The sequence below is a fragment of the Sinocyclocheilus grahami genome, unplaced genomic scaffold, assembly GCF_001515645.1.
Source record: "Sinocyclocheilus grahami isolate Dianchi unplaced genomic scaffold, SAMN03320097.WGS_v1.1 scaffold53.1, whole genome shotgun sequence".
NCBI classification, from domain to species: Eukaryota; Metazoa; Chordata; class Actinopteri; order Cypriniformes; family Cyprinidae; genus Sinocyclocheilus; species Sinocyclocheilus grahami.
The window spans coordinates 239134-254017 of record NW_015505232.1 but is presented as its reverse complement, the minus strand read 5'-3'; the positions used below and the strand labels follow the sequence as shown (position 1 = coordinate 254017).

The 14884-nt window shown below is 36.9% G+C and overlaps 3 protein-coding genes across 4 annotated transcripts; 1 reads left to right on the top strand and 2 right to left on the bottom strand.

Annotated features, from left to right (window-relative positions):
* Nucleotides 1-664: 664 nt before the first annotated feature.
* On the top strand, nucleotides 665-3166 carry dnajb13 (DnaJ heat shock protein family (Hsp40) member B13). Its single transcript, XM_016269522.1, has 8 exons — nucleotides 665-859; nucleotides 971-1074; nucleotides 1650-1811; nucleotides 1980-2137; nucleotides 2216-2329; nucleotides 2417-2530; nucleotides 2719-2795; nucleotides 2920-3166. The coding sequence occupies exons 1-8, from the start codon at nucleotides 792-794 to the stop codon at nucleotides 3089-3091; spliced, it is 969 nt and encodes a 322-aa protein (XP_016125008.1). The 5' UTR covers nucleotides 665-791; the 3' UTR covers nucleotides 3092-3166.
* Nucleotides 3167-3205: 39 nt separating this feature from the next.
* ucp2 (uncoupling protein 2) lies at nucleotides 3206-7639 on the bottom strand. 2 transcript variants are annotated; one of them, XM_016269524.1, is made up of 8 exons: nucleotides 7521-7639; nucleotides 7261-7395; nucleotides 5466-5687; nucleotides 4890-5103; nucleotides 4599-4793; nucleotides 3775-3876; nucleotides 3513-3693; nucleotides 3206-3431 (listed from the first exon to the last, which is right to left on the bottom strand). In XM_016269524.1, the coding sequence occupies exons 3-8, from the start codon at nucleotides 5589-5591 to the stop codon at nucleotides 3317-3319; spliced, it is 933 nt and encodes a 310-aa protein (XP_016125010.1). In that variant the 5' UTR covers nucleotides 5592-5687; nucleotides 7261-7395; nucleotides 7521-7639; the 3' UTR covers nucleotides 3206-3316. The 2 variants fall into 2 exon arrangements, with proteins under 2 accessions (XP_016125010.1, XP_016125011.1); XM_016269525.1 differs by lacking the exons at nucleotides 7261-7395; nucleotides 7521-7639 and adding an exon at nucleotides 6899-7042.
* Nucleotides 7640-8628: 989 nt separating this feature from the next.
* On the bottom strand, nucleotides 8629-11910 carry LOC107583346 (mitochondrial uncoupling protein 3-like). Its single transcript, XM_016269526.1, has 8 exons — nucleotides 11801-11910; nucleotides 11457-11593; nucleotides 11155-11347; nucleotides 10490-10697; nucleotides 10209-10406; nucleotides 9460-9561; nucleotides 9201-9381; nucleotides 8629-9103 (listed from the first exon to the last, which is right to left on the bottom strand). The coding sequence occupies exons 3-8, from the start codon at nucleotides 11278-11280 to the stop codon at nucleotides 8989-8991; spliced, it is 930 nt and encodes a 309-aa protein (XP_016125012.1). The 5' UTR covers nucleotides 11281-11347; nucleotides 11457-11593; nucleotides 11801-11910; the 3' UTR covers nucleotides 8629-8988.
* Nucleotides 11911-14884: the final 2974 nt, after the last annotated feature.

The window sequence follows — 14884 nt, the reverse complement described above, 5'->3', positions numbered from 1 at the left end:
TTTTACTAACATATACTTTTGACATGTTTTTCATGTAAAATAAGAAGTGTCAGACAGTTTTCTACCCCATGTGTGCTGTAATGAATTTGTGAAGCAATAAACTACCCCATGAATGTTTTCCATATTTAGTCGTTTTTGGCTTCTTTTGAATGCAGTAACAATAATTTGAGGAGTGTTTAAACCAGTGCTGTCAAACGATTAATCACGATTAGTCGCATCCAAAATAAAAGCTTTTGTTTACATAAAATGTGTGTGTACTGTGTATATTTATTATGTATATATAAAAACACACATACAGTATATATTTTGAAAATATTTACATGTATATATTTATATTAATAGAATTTGTATTATATAAACATAACATATTTTTCTTAAATATATACATGCATATGTTTGTTTTCATATATATATATATATATATATATATATATATATATATATATATATATATATATATAATAAATATGCACAGTACACACACATTATGTGAACAAAAACTTTTATTTTGGATGCGATAAATCGCGATTAATCGTTTGACAGCACTAGTTTATCCTCTCTGTCACTGTGCTGTATCACATCACTGTTGTTGGCAGTTTCACAATATTCCGAAATGTTATAAAAGACCGCATTTCCCAGAGTTCCAAGCTCCGTATCCATAGCAACCATTTTGACAACAGTAAACTAACTTAACAGAAAGAGCTCAATGTTCATTCCTACTGAGGAAATTCGGGTTTGCATTTGTGCATCAATACGGTTAAAGTGTAAAGATTGAGCTAAATAAATAGGCCATGGGAAGAGACTATTACGCTGTTTTGGAAATAAACTGCAACGCCACTGATGCTGACATAAAGAAGGCGTAAGTTACTATTTGTTTGGTTTCTAAGTAGTATTATGTGTATACACTTCATTAAAAGCAGAAAAAGATATGGTTTATTGTCATTTTGAGGACGTTTTCTTTTTGTATCAGCTACCGGCGACTCGCGCTGAAGCATCACCCGCGCAGCAGCAGCCACGCGCGCGCCGCCGAGCGCTTCACTCTGCTCGCGGAGGCGTTTGACGTGCTGAGCGACCGTAAGTTCACAAGACCAATTATAGAATACAAACCTACAATAAAATACACAACAGCACTTGAATATGCGACACAGCGTTACAATATTTACTATAAACGGGTTGATATTACAACGGCAATGTTTCCCAACATTTTTGGTTCCTAGTCCTAGAACGTTCTGGCAAAGTTAGTTTATGGTTATAAAAATAAAACCTACCATATCCGTTACAGAACGTTGTGTATAAGTTCTTATTGTTCTCACATAAAAGTTTGTGTTATAAAAAGAATGTTAGAACGTTAAGATTTGGTTCCCCAAAACAACCAAATGGAACCGAAAAGGGGAACATTCCGCATTTGCAGGGATGGTATTCTTGGAGGTACCATGTAAATATTTTTCGTAATTCATTATTTATTTTTCATATATACTTGGATTAAAGCAGCAAAGTATGCCTATTACTATCTCATACTATCACTGTACCATGGTATTAAAGAAAACCGCACACAGACAGACCTACAAATGTCACACAGTACACAGTTCAGCCCTCAGTTTTTTCCTGGTAAGCTGGTCATTGTGTTTCTGTTTTTTTATCCAATGCAGCACGTAAAAAGGCCACATATGATAAGTTTGGAGAGGAGGGTTTAAAAGGAGGGATCCCGTCTGAGCTGGGAGTGAATGGCGCCTGGTCATCAGGATATGTGTACCATGGAAATGTAGATGAAACGTTCAGACAGTTTTTTGGAGGAGATAATCCTTTTGCAGGTTAGGATGAAAAAGCTGTATTGTTTTTCTTCAATGAATGAGCTTCTTGTATCATTTCATGAATGTAGATTTCAAAAGGCAGTCTGGTGCAACTAAGTCTTAAATTAATAAATAAAATGTCCTGGTGTTTTGAAGAATCCCAGTTCTTATTAGTAATATGTGTCATAGATTTTTTCACCAATGATGGCAGTGAGGACAACACAGCTCTTAAGAGCTTGCGTGGACAAAAAGAAAAGCTACAGGACCCACCAATAGAGAGAGACCTTCACCTCGCCTTGGAGGACCTTTATTATGGATGCACTAAAAAAATTAAGATATCCCGTAGGGTAAGTTCTGCATGCAGGTGTACAAATACCATAATTTGGACTCATGAGAAATTAATTTCAGAGATGTGTTTGATATAGGTCATGAATGAAGATGGACACACATCCAGCATCAGGGACAAAATTTTAACCTTCACTGTAAAAGCAGGATGGAATGAAGGGACACGGATCACGTTTCCAAAAGAGGGAGACCAGGCATGACCACACATTATCACAATTTTATTTCATTGTGTTTTTAAATTGATCTTAGTCCTCTCAGAATGTAAGTTTTTTTCTCCACAGGGACCAAACAACATCCCAGCAGATATTGTTTTTGTCATACGCCAAAAGCATCATTCACGCTTTGTTCGCCAAAATGATGATCTGTACTACACAGCACATATTTCTCTTGAGAAGGTAAAAAAAAAAAAAAAAAAAGTTTTCATCACAAGCAAAAACATATTTCAAACATATTTTCCCTTTAGTTTTTATGCCAAATATGTGATAGGGTTTTCAATCAGACCAACATGACAACTTGAATTGAATCAACATTATATTTTAGTTTAGTATGATTTTGAATATAGATTTTTGTGGCAACTCTGCAGGCTTTGACTGGTTTCTCAGTAGAAGTTGAGACACTAGATGGCAGACTGCTCAACATCCCCATCAATGACATTGTGCAGTGAGTAACCATTTCCTTCTCTCTTTGAGATACATTGGTCAAATAACAGACAAAAAAAAAAAAAAAAGCACACTTTGTGGTTTTCATATATAAGGAAAATGTCATTAATTTCTTTATATTATAGCCCTCAGTACACCAAAATTGTGACCGGGGAGGGAATGCCACTAGCCAACAACCAGTCCAAGAGAGGGGACCTGATCATTCGCTTCATTACACAATTCCCAGAGAAGCTCTCGCCTGAAAAGAAACAGCTTCTAAAACAAGCTCTCTCATCCAAACTCATTCAGGCATCTTAAAGTCATAACTAGAAACATTAAAGGAATTAAAACACTTCAACTCAAAATGCTAGAGTTTGAAATTGGTGTTAAGAAGAGCCTCATTTTTTTGGCACAAGACAGACAAGAATAGAGTAAGTCTAAATCATTTTTAATAGACATGTAAACGGTTCTTACAGAAAACCTAAAAACATCAAGAGAAAGTCAGAACCACATCAGCAAAGCTCAACTAATTGCATTCGCTGCTTAAAGGGGAGTGGCCCAGTTATGGCGTGCTGCCATCAGGGCCCGTTTCAGCTGTTCATAGGTGACAAACATAACCACATTCCAGGAGCCCAGCCTCAGGAACGATGGCATGAATCTAAAAAGAACACAAACAGATGTCACTTCAACATTCATCCTTAAATCATTACAGTAAAGCTATAGTGTGTAAAGAGCTAACCCCTTGTAAAAAGCCTTTGGTCCCTCTTTAGTCAGCATGGCTACAGCACAGTTGAGGGCACTGCTGTACTGGCCCGGGGCGGAGTTCATGTATCTTGTCTTCACAACATCAACAGGAGAAGCAATAACTGTGGTGCAGAAACCAGCTCCAAATGCAGATGTGAAGTGGCAGGGAAGATCATCTGTGAAGAAAAACAGCTATAAATATTTCTGTCACGGTCTGACACTTAAGTTTGCAATCATTTTTTGCAGTCTCATCTTACCAGTCATCAGCGATGATTTTAGAAGTGCATCTTTGATAAGATCATAGGTCACCAGCTCAGTGCAGTTTACAATGGCATTGCGGGTGATGTTTGGGCCAGTTCCTAAAAAAAAAAAGAGAGAGAGAATGATAATGACAATATAATAATAATAATGAGATCAATACACAATAATAATAATAAATAAAAACAATTATAAATCATCATCATTAAAATAATTAGTTTATCAAATGTTTATAATAATGTTTGCATTTATAAACTCATTTTAACAAACTAAGCAATTAAAAACAGATTTTAAAATAGTTTATAATATCATAAACTAAATAGATAAATAATTGGTATTAAAATATAACAACAACAACCATTATAAATTATCAAAATATATTTAGTATTATAAACCATTAATAAATTATTAACTAATAACTTAACCAATTAAAAAGTTGTTTAATTATAAACTAAGATTTAAAATAAGTTAATATAATAACAACAAATTAAAATATTTTGTTATTATAAACAAATATGAACCAATTAAACTGTTAATCCATTTATTTATATTATAAACTAATTTAAAATAAATACATCAAAATATATATTTAGTTTAATATTGTAAACCAATTAAAAATAGATTTAAAAAAAAAATAGGTGTTAATTTGGTTTACAATGTAACAAATTTTAATAATAGTAAATTAGTACAAGATATCCATTTTACCTCAAACATTTTTACTAATATTGTTATTATATTAATAATAAATGTATTTATTTTATAATATAACAATTCAAATTGATATTTTTTTTATTATTATTATTCCAAGTTGGTCCAGGCTCACCTTTCCACAAACCACGAAACCCCTCTTCCTTTGCAATGGTCCGATATGCATCCATAGTACCATGGTAACGTTTATTGGCCCCAGCGCTGATCTGAGCCTGAAATCGTACCTTCACCACATCGGTGGGTTGGGCCACAGCCACGGCCATGGCTCCAGTCGTACAGCCAGCCATCAGCCGACTGCCAATCCCGACGTCTAAGGAAAACGATGCATTGAATGGCATGAATATGAAAGGTCTTGCATTACAAATGGTTTCCAATCATCCCTGCATACAAGCATTTGGCAACTTACGATCTGAGCCTTTGGTGTAGAACTGCTTGACGGAATCATAGAGGCCAATGCGTACGGAGGCAAAGCTCATCTGACGCTGCAGTCCCGCAACCAGCCCGCTGTAGAGACTGCGCGGCCCCTCGACACGCACCATGGTGCTGATCGTGCCAAACACTCCACGATATTTCACCGGACCATGGCCTGTGTTCACGGGACTTTTGGTCTCCCCCTGAATCTGTACAGAACAAAAGTTGGATGGAGAAACTTTACAGAATCACAGGGGAGGGAAGCAGCATCTTCAGTTTAAAAGGGTCCATAGAGATCCTGGGTCAGCAAGGACAATCATCGAGGCCTGGACCTGCTTACGTTGCTAGTGTAAAGAGAGTCAAGAGAAATAGATAAAGCTGATGTCAGTATGGGTTTGACTTTAAACATTCCACCTGAAATCAAAGGTTAGTTTTTGTTAATGCAAGTTGATCTGGGTCAAGTCGTCACCCGCGTCTGTTGTCTCCAGACTCAACCGCTGGCTAAGCTGTCACACAAGCAAAAATATGTCATTTAAACAATGTACTCAAATTCCACACAACAAAGACTCACCTGAAGTCTAACTTTCACGGTGTCCAGTGGAAATGTGAAGAGGTCTGCAATGCAGGCTGCAGTTCCTGCACCAATAAACTTCACAGTGGCTGTAGGAGGCACATCACCAGCTCTGAATCCAACCATGTTTAGTTGCAGTTGGAATCACAGGAACGTAAAGGTGAAATGGAATGCGTTGAAAACCAATGAAGTGAACACAAGATAGGTGAACTCCACCCTAACCTGGATTAGGAAGACACATGATTACTTTCTTTTGAAGCTTATGGTATGCATTTAATGCCTTTTTTTATTATGCAAGTTTAAGTCATTTGGGCTGGGACAATTTAAATGCAATGTAAAGGCTCTGTACGGTCAACAGACAAAAACGGAACATGTTCTCTTTAACGTGCTAATCTATATGCTGACGTCACATCCTGTTTACATCTGGTGCCGCTGCAGCCCGGAGATCTCCAAATGGGGGCGGAAACTCCAAAACGGGGTGGGAGCTCCAAAATAGGGCGTGGCTTCCTCCCATTGACAGACAGGCACATGACACGCATGCGCAATTTCCCCCCCCCCCATCCACTTCAGTGCAAACTCCGCCCCACAGCTGATTCTAAATATTTTATTGGTTGTGTCAATTAAAGTGTTGATTTCCTACATTATGCTACAAAAAATGCTAACCCCTAAACCTACCCCACACTTGACCCTAACCTTAACCAGTGAAACTGACTGCACGGCGGGAATGGCGCTGAATAGCGTGGTAAAGAAAGATGCAGTTCAGGAGATAAACAGTTAATAAGATTATGCGATATGAGATTGTTCCGTAACTCCCCAACCGGACCTCACCGGACAATGGCACCTTTTTAGTTACACCCAGCGTCACTACCCCCTCCTACCCTGTGAATTTCGTGCCCCGGGACGCCCCGATGCTTGGAACAAAGTGATAGAGTAAAATCTTTCCCCTGTGCTGGGACGGCTTGTGGGTGATTCCCGTTTATATCATGAAGCAGAGGTTCAAACTCCAGTCCAAACACCACTGGCCACGAGCTTTGGGCTCTGCTCTCACGGAGAACAGTTACTTATATAGCATATTTTATTTTAGATGAACTAGAAACAATGTTTAATTTATAAAGTTTTATTTTGAAATGTAAGTCAATAACAATTGGCTGAAGCCAGAGCCAATGGTGAAAGTCTTTGCGAGAGGAGACCCCGCCCCATTTTGGAGGTTCTGCCCACTTTTGGAGTTCACGCCCCATTTTGGAGATCTTCGGTCTGCAGTTATATCGACTTGGCTTTGCTGGCTTTCGACCACACAAAGGAGCTTTAATACAGGAAGTGCGGATACACAAAATGCGAGAGTATGTAATGCTGGCATAATTTTACATCAACTGTATTAACCTTATTGATTAAAACAAGTGAATAAACGCGTTTACGAAACTTTTTGTACCAACCGGTTTGGATGAGAACTTCAAGATTCTCTGAAAGTATCTCTCTGGTTGAAATGACTTGCAACTTGAATTTTGTTCCCGCGTTCTTCCATAGAGAAACGTTTAGAACCCGTACAAATCAAAAACATACTCCAAAGTCTGCAAGACAATAATATTTCCGTGTTACATACAGCTCTGCATCACTTTAAATCATTCAACAAAATACTTTGCTGGCTTTCGACCACACAAAGGAGCTTTAATACAGGAAGTGCGGATACACACAAAATGCGAGAGTATGTAATGCTGGCATAATTTTACATCAACTGTATTAACCTTATTGATTAAAACAAGTGAATAAACGCTTTTACGAAACTTTTTGTACCAACCGGTTTGGATGAGAACTTCAAGATTCTCTGAAAGTATCTCTCTGGTTGAAATGACTTGCAACTTGAATTTTGTTCCCGCGTTCTTCCATAGAGAAACGTTTAGAACCCGTACAAATCAAAAACATACTCCAAAGTCTGCAAGACAATAATATTTCCGTGTTACATACAGCTCTGCATCACTTTAAATCATTCAACAAAATAACTTAAAAAGTAACGGAGAAAGTCTATTATATAATGTCATGTAAGGTCACAATACTCACCCTAAACAAAAATGTCTAAAGCGTCTGCGAAGAAAAGTGTTTACTAGCGAAAGATAACTTCCTCGGAACGCAAACAGTTAAACCCCGCAGGTGCTCTTTTCTGTTCTGAACGCTGCAGCGAGCTTTTAAACGCCTTCGAGGGAGTCACGTGACACGCGTGACGCGTCATTCAGCGCATAAATGAACGCCTCTGCTGACTTTACTGATAAAACCTAAAACCCGTTCTCCAAAGCGCAGCTTTCATTGTTTTCGGTTTATGTTAAAAAGTGCAGGTAAATGCTGCTAAACGTTCACACACAGGGTTTCTATGAGGTTTCGAGTCAAAATACTATTGCACAATTGAGTATTTTCTCTTGTTCAAACTTGTTGATTATTATAGTTAATAGAGGCCTGGTGTTGTTTTGTATTTCGGAATTATTCACTCTTTAAAATAATTTGAACGGCAGGTTCTATTGTGACAACTTACCCTATGTAATGACAACATGCCAATACTTTAAGGTAGCCTATGTGCTTATACACATATGAAATTGACTTTTTCAAAAACAAATCTATCTTTATAGGTTTGAGAAAAGTGTGACAACTAGTTTGACCGAAACGCTGAGCCACTCTGAATGTGTACAGTAGTAGGCTATGTGTAGTTGCACATATATTTTTCATAAAACAGGACTTTCAGTTGTCCCTCTTTTAAAGAAACAGTCTTCAGGGAGCATCAGGCATCTCTTATCACACTTCCTCGGTATCCTGAAACATGTGAGTGCTTTTTGTCATGCACTTCAACGATTTGCATTTGTCTTAATGTTAATTTGGCACATGCAATTCACAGCTTTGTTCTAACGAAGATTTTGTTTGTCTGTCTTTTATTAGGTCAGCATGAGAGCAGTTTGAAGCCACTTTCTGGTCCTTTGTTATGTGAAAGCCATTTGTATTAAAGTTACCCTCTGGGTGTCAGGCTCTCAGTTGATTTGATCATTGATTGATTAAAAGACTCTCGGCTTTAGGGGAGACAAATGCATGTGATCTTAATGAGTTGCATGTAGCAGATTTGATACTTAAAACAGTTTAGACCTCATTCAAGGAAACGGATATATCATAAAAAGCTTTATTTTTCAATAATGTACAGTTTACAAATTATAGTATAAATATACATGCATTCATTAGAGCTATGGACCCGTTTTAATGACATATTTAAAAGTATTTACATTAAAAATGGACATATATCCTTACTATTATTATCCAATGACATTGTAACTAAGACAAATATCTCAATTTGCTTTCTCAGTCATGCGTCTCATGATTTTTGGCAGCTCATCTTTCATTTTTGATGAACTTGACCATTGGCCTTAACAAGTTGCAGCCTTTTTCAGTGATAAGACTTAACCCGGGAATCCCTTTGTTCTCATAACAGAGGACTTGACTTATATTTGCACTCTCTGTTTAATCTAAATCAGAAGATGCTGACAATGTCCATTCAGAAAGGTGACTCCCATGAGCTCTGCATTCTAGTCAGACCTCTCTTGATTTGCTCGTAGGAGACAAACATCACAATGTTCCAGGATCCCAAGCGCAGGAAGGAGGGCACAAAGCTGTTGGGGAAGATGAAGATGACAAATTCATGGTACTGAAAATAAGACTGTGTACCTTGTTCTATACAAATAATAGTTCATAGCATATTTTTCTTACCCCTTATAGAAAGCTGTTGGTCCCTCTTTGGTCAGCATAGTGAGGGCACAGTTTAGTGCACTGCTGTACTGGCCTGTAGTTGAGTTCATGAAGCGGGTCTTTACTACGTCTACTGGAGATGCCACAATCGTGGTGCAGAAACCAGCTCCGAATGCAGCAATAAAGTGGCAGGGTAGGTTGTCTAATGAGGGCATATGTGTTAGACAACAGGAACATACAAATAGCCATAATAAAAGCATAGGGTTCGTAGGTTTCATACCTGTCATGAGGTCATATTTTAATATGAGTTCCTTGATAACGTCGTAAGTGACCAGCTCTGCGCAGTTTACAATCGCGTTCCTTGTGATGTTTGGCATGCAGCCTAAAATAGAGAAACACATGCATGTTTATCTCAACCAGAACACATCCACTTAGAATGGCATGTGGAAGTTGAATTTAAAGGGCCAGTGCACCAAAAAATGACAGTCATAATTTACTCACCCTCATGTTTTTCCAAAACTTTTATTTCTTCTGTGTAACTAAAAAGACGATATTTTGTATTTGTATCCATACAATGAAAGTCAGTGGGGGTCCAGTTTTGCTTTGGACAGTGCTATTTCGGTATTATTTGATTATTTATTAACATTTGAAATAAGATTTCTTTTTACATTTTCAGTTTTCATTTTAGTTCAAGTTTTTGTAAATTTGTTAAGTGCCTATGCCATTTTTATTACTTATACTTCATTTGAATTTTTCATTTAATTTAGTTTTTTTATGTAATCATTTAATTTATTGAATCTTTTTTTGTAATAGTTTAAGTTTTAGTTATAGTTAGCAATAACAACACTGGTTTGGACCCCGATGACTTACATTGTGTGGACGAAAACAATAATAAAAAAAGAAATTTCTAAATATATTTTCTTTCCGAAGAAAGAAAGTCATACAGGTTTGGAATGAAATGAGGGTGAGTAAATCATGATAGAATTTTTGGGGAGGGTGAACTATCCCTTTTTAAGAACTCTCGCTCACCCTTCCAAAGCCCCCGAACACCCTCATCACGTGCAATAGTCCGATATGCATCCATTGTGCCGTTGTATCTCTTTAATCCGTCAGATTGACGCACTTGAGCCTGGAAACGCACTTTTACGACATCTGTGGGCTGTGCAAACACGACAGCCATGGCCCCAGTGGTGCAGCCAGCCATTAGACGAGTGACAATATTTGCATCTGAGAAGAAAAGAGCAGAGTGTAAGGATCAGTGTCACCACTATCATTCCTGTCTCTATTCATACCACCAGTCTGATACTTACTCTCAGATCCTCTGGTGTAGAATTGCTTCATTGAGTCATAAAGGCCGATACGAACAGATGCGAAGCTCATTTGTCGTTGCAGTCCTGCCACCAGGCCATTGTACAGACTCCTTGCGCCCTCTGTATGCACCATAGTGGCAATGGTGCCAAATACTCCACGATATTTCACCACAGCTGATCCTGAGGCAGCTGTAGACTCTCCCTGGATCTGAAATAAGACAAATGGATTATCAAAATATGCTTTTTGTGTAGTTATTCGATTGTTTCAGGCACAATGCAAACATGCTTCAAACAACTCTTAATGGCACCAAAAATGATTTTCTTTATGCCAAGCTTTTTGCATATACAGCTTATTATTATTATTATTATTATTATTATTATTATTATTACAATTATATAAATTATAAATATAAGTTCTCACCTGAAGTCTCACTTTTGCTGTGTCCAGTGGGAAAGTGACCAGATCAGCAAAACATCCTGCTAGTAATTCGATTGTTTCAGGCACAATGCAAACACGCTTCAAACAACTCTTAATGGCACCAAAAATTATTTTCTTTATGCCAAGCTTTTTGCATATACAGCTTATTATTATTATTATTATTATTATTATTATTATTATTATTATTATTATTACAATTATATAAATTATAAATATAAGTTCTCACCTGAAGTCTCACTTTTGCTGTGTCCAGTGGGAAAGTGACCAGATCAGCAAAACATCCTGCTGTACCAGCTCCAAAAAACTTGACAGCGGCAGTTGGTGGCAGGTCGGTAGGTTTGATTCCAACCATTTTTTTCTGTGCTTCTGACAGAAACTTTAACTTTTATTTTTATTTAGAGCTTCTTGCGTTTCCCCACCTGAGGGAGAATAAGAAGCAGGCCAAAACTGGTTAAGATTCATCATCGCAAATTAACCATCTTGATTCAGATCCAAGAATTGAAAATAAATATTTAGGCTTCGATTTACCTCAGCAGACTGCTCATTCAAGATCAAGTTTCTTCCAAAGGAATAACTCTCTTGTCTTTTGTTTTAAATGTTTCAACACCTTTGGCCATAAAAAATTGTGGCTCAGTGTCCCAAAGCAGCATACCAGCAGCACAACACTACAGAGAAACATTTGGGATCAATGCAAATCATCTGTGACTTGTGGTTATAGATAAAGCATGACTCTTAACTCAATATTTCTCGTAATTTCAGCTGTGGATACCCAGAAATACAAAAATCAATATTGTATGAAACATAATAAATTACAGTGTATCTCTCATTATCAGCATGGGCGAAATATAATAAAATACAGTGTGCTCACCAACCTTCTGGTAATATGAAATTGTTAGTCCAAATTGTACAGACAGAAAGCAAAATAATTACTTCCATCCAGGGTTTAATCCAGCGAGTGTGTTTTCCACCTGAGTATGGTGGAATCGGTCTGTCAAACCTGAATTTATAGGTGCGTGTGCCGGTTGCAGCCAGTCCCATGTATTCCTTTCGTCACACATGACTCTAATTTTAACTTTGTGTGGCGGGAGAACGTGTACACTTGTTTACTAGTTGTCACTGACAGTGTTGTTATCTGCCCTTCATATGAAATGTACACACATATCAATAAAAACAATAGGCCTATATTAAATTATTATATATACATTTTTTTATGTTCATTGTTTTTAATTTATAAATAAATGAATTATATATTTTGAATACAAATTATATATTGTTATATATTTATTTATAAATAAATTCTATATAAATTCTATATCTATCTATCTATACTGTGTATATATAGATATGTACACACATAGGTTACATGGCATTTTGGAATTTTTACTGCTAATTTAATTAATTATACATGACAATGTCACAGAATTTTCTTGTGCATTTCCAATTAAAATGATTAATTTTATTGTTTGTTTATTGTTATTCACAAAAATAGATGTTCATGGACACACATGTGTCACAGTCATGTGTTGCTTGACTGTCACCTTTCCCCTGCTTCCCAAAACACCTCTGGAACGTGGCCAGCAGGAATTTTGCTCTGTAATCTGAGTGTGATCTCATTGGCTGCTGAGTGTGCCTGGGGCTATATGTTCATCATATCAAACAGGGGGCTTGTCGCTTTGACCTAAGTACTTAGACTTAGGGATAATTTTCATTTCTGCTATTTACAGAGAAGGGATCAGTGTTTCAAATAAAAGTTGCCGTCCATTTATTAAAAAACACAATGTTTTTTCCATTCATTTAGTCATTGCCGGATAAATAGAAACCAATGCCTTAACATATACATAAATACGCCGGACATCCATGCCACAACAATATGTACCAAGATGCTGCTCTGCCCCAAACTTGTTAAAGTTGTATAAGCTCTTAGGGGAACGCCACTCTTAACAGCCAATCTGTGCTTGTTTCGTGGTGGGAGTGAATGTAAGGCATCTGCTAACAGTAAATCAGGAACCTCCGTAGCCCGGATGAATCCAGATCAGGTCTAAACCAGCCAGAGGCCCTCAGAGAGGGTACAGGTCCAGGTCATATTTACCCCAAAATCAAAAGAAAATATGTATAGATGTATTTATGTAGATGTATTTTAGTATCCCAAAAAAAATTCATGAAAAACCCATTAAGATTCTCCCAAAAGTGTCAAGGGGCCAAAAAGAGAGAAAATCTCTCTCTCTCTATAAAGTTATAAGTTATATATACTGTAAGTTATAAGTTAAGTTTTTCTGGACATATGCAGTGATCTGACAGAAACATAAAAGTACTAAAGTACCAAAAAAAAAAAGAATTTAAAACTAAACTTATTATAGTCTGGTTAATATGATCATTCATTACCGTTTGGCTGCTATTTAAACTTTGGCTTTGAACAAGCGGCCAAATGACCAGTTACGTGACAGTGGCATTATCATGTTTCAATAAATGGTGAGATATATTTCCTGTCTAGGCCTGCAGTCTTAAAGCTGCAGTAAACGGGAAGAAAATTAAAGCAAAATATCCTTCACAGACGTGTTTGTGCAGGTACTGTACTTGAGATCAGACCATTCAGTTTTTGAAAGCGCTGTGTTATAATGATATTTCTGCCACAGCAGATATTGCACCATTCAAATAAACAACCTGCTGCTGTTTGCAACTGTCATAGACCCACTAAGGTCTATTAGTATGAATGAGTGACCTGTGAGCTCCTAGAATGGGTTTGCATCACTGATCAGCCAATAGCAGCTTGTGATTAAACCTTATTCATTGTTAATTTCTTACCTTCTGTATTTTCAAGATTTGTTTGTGTGTTTGTGTCTAGACTGGAATCCCTTGTACCTTCTCCACATTGTTTGATCTGCGAACTTGATGCCATATCTTTGCTGTCTGCATCCAGCTAGAACCAGTTTCTTCAATGTACCCTGTGATCTTTCAGCTTCTGAAAGAGGTAAACAACCACCTGTGTCGTGCCAGACACACACTCACCCCATCCCCTACTGAAAGCGGATACATCCATAACTGACGCAGATGCAGATATGAATTCATGTCTACCATAGACAGCTACCGCTGAGACCTGCTGTATTAATAAATATTTCCTCTGAAAGCACAGGCACATCTAAATATATACTTTTCCGTATTCAAGCAAAGGTCAGTAGGTCACACTCAGTGTATGGAAAGGTATGCAAGTATCTCATCAAAACTCCATATGTGGTCATTTATCGTACAACAGCCCACCAAAAGTATTGGGACTCTTAAGACACATAAAAATGTCCAAATGTCAAACAGCATCAAGCTAGATCTTTTCTGCTAACTTCACTTGCAATGACATCTAGTTTAACTATGTTTGAAAACTATAAAATGTCCAAATATGTTAATTTTGTACAGTATATTTATTGTTTCATGCACAATGTAAAACTTGTTCATTTTCTTTAAATAAATGCAACATAAAATATTTTTTTGGGAAAATAAAAAAATCCATTTAGTTCAACTATGTTTGAGAACCATAATATCCAAATCCAAGTCTATTTTCTTCATTTTGATCAGTATATTTACTGTTTAATTATAAAAACTCTTCTCTTATCAGGGCCGGCCCTGGCCAATTTGCTGCCCTAGGCATTTTACCTGGTGCCCCTTGCCTCACATTAACATATATAACTAACTTGAACTAGCAATGAACAATACATTTGTAACAGTATTTTTTTTTGTTAGTGTTAGTTATTGACAATTAACCTTATTTTAAATGGTTTCCAGTGAAACTATAAAAATATAGGTGCTGCCTAAGTCACTTTATAAATTAAACACAATTAAACATCAAGAATAATCACATCTAGTATTCCTCCACAAACAAAACTATTCATTTGAACACTTCTCTTGCATACAGCAGGCTACTGTTTAATCTTCAAAATAAATGTGAAAAGTGTTAGATTTCCAGATGA

Bases quoted from the DNA above. Each gene is read 5' to 3' on its own strand.
- dnajb13 (XM_016269522.1), top strand. From the start codon at position 792: ATGGGAAGAGACTATTACGCTGTTTTGGAAATAAACTGCAACGCCACT. The intron at 1,075-1,649 runs GTAAGTTCACAA...TATCCAATGCAG, and splicing joins GTTTGACGTGCTGAGCGACC to CACGTAAAAAGGCCACATAT. The intron at 1,812-1,979 runs GTTAGGATGAAA...TATGTGTCATAG, and splicing joins AGGAGATAATCCTTTTGCAG to ATTTTTTCACCAATGATGGC.
- ucp2 (XM_016269524.1), bottom strand. From the start codon at position 5,591: ATGGTTGGATTCAGAGCTGGTGATGTGCCTCCTACAGCCACTGTGAAG. The intron at 4,794-4,889 runs GTAAGTTGCCAA...CGTTTTCCTTAG, and splicing joins CTACACCAAAGGCTCAGATC to ACGTCGGGATTGGCAGTCGG. The intron at 3,877-4,598 runs GTGAGCCTGGAC...TTTTTTTTTTAG, and splicing joins GTTTCGTGGTTTGTGGAAAG to GAACTGGCCCAAACATCACC.
- LOC107583346 (XM_016269526.1), bottom strand. From the start codon at position 11,280: ATGGTTGGAATCAAACCTACCGACCTGCCACCAACTGCCGCTGTCAAG. The intron at 10,698-11,154 runs GTGAGAACTTAT...GTCTTATTTCAG, and splicing joins CAGCAAAAGTGAGACTTCAG to ATCCAGGGAGAGTCTACAGC. The intron at 9,562-10,208 runs GTGAGCGAGAGT...TCTCTATTTTAG, and splicing joins TGTTCGGGGGCTTTGGAAGG to GCTGCATGCCAAACATCACA.